Genomic DNA, 371 nt, shown 5'->3' on the forward strand with positions numbered 1-371 from the left:
TCCCACACAGGGAACCCGTGGGGGGATGGGGTGTACGTTCACCAGCCAAATCCACCCCCTGGCCCCCACCCAGTGCCTGGCTTGCTCCTGAGCACAGCGTGCAGGACAAGATGCTTGCATGACCGTGCAAGTGCAGCAGAGACGCTCATCTCCTGCTTCTTCCCACGGCCCCAGCTAGACACACACCTTACTGAATAACCGTGCCACCCCGGTGTCGGTGTCTATAGCCACGCTGTCCCCTTCCTCGCCCCTTTCAAAGCCCCCCTGCCCTTTCTCCATCGGCGCCCTGGTGATGCCAGGTTGGGTTTCACACTGTGGGTTATTCTGGAGGTGCCAACCGGGCCTCGGTCCCTGTCTCACACACACTGCCG

At 61.7% G+C, this 371-nt stretch overlaps 1 protein-coding gene across 1 annotated transcript in view; it reads right to left on the reverse strand.

Moving 5' to 3' along the window:
• PDGFB (platelet-derived growth factor beta polypeptide) overlaps positions 1–279 on the reverse strand; it is a 13724-nt gene extending 13445 nt beyond the window's left edge. Inside the window, exon 1 of the mRNA XM_009699199.1 lies at positions 187–279. Within this exon, the coding sequence (XP_009697501.1) occupies positions 187–279 (93 nt within the window). The remainder of the gene's footprint in view (positions 1–186) is intronic.
• Between the last annotated feature and the right edge of the window lie 92 nt (positions 280–371).

Source organism: Cariama cristata, unplaced genomic scaffold (assembly GCF_000690535.1).
Source record: "Cariama cristata isolate BGI_N322 unplaced genomic scaffold, ASM69053v1 scaffold25784, whole genome shotgun sequence".
Taxonomy (NCBI): Eukaryota; Metazoa; Chordata; class Aves; order Cariamiformes; family Cariamidae; genus Cariama; species Cariama cristata.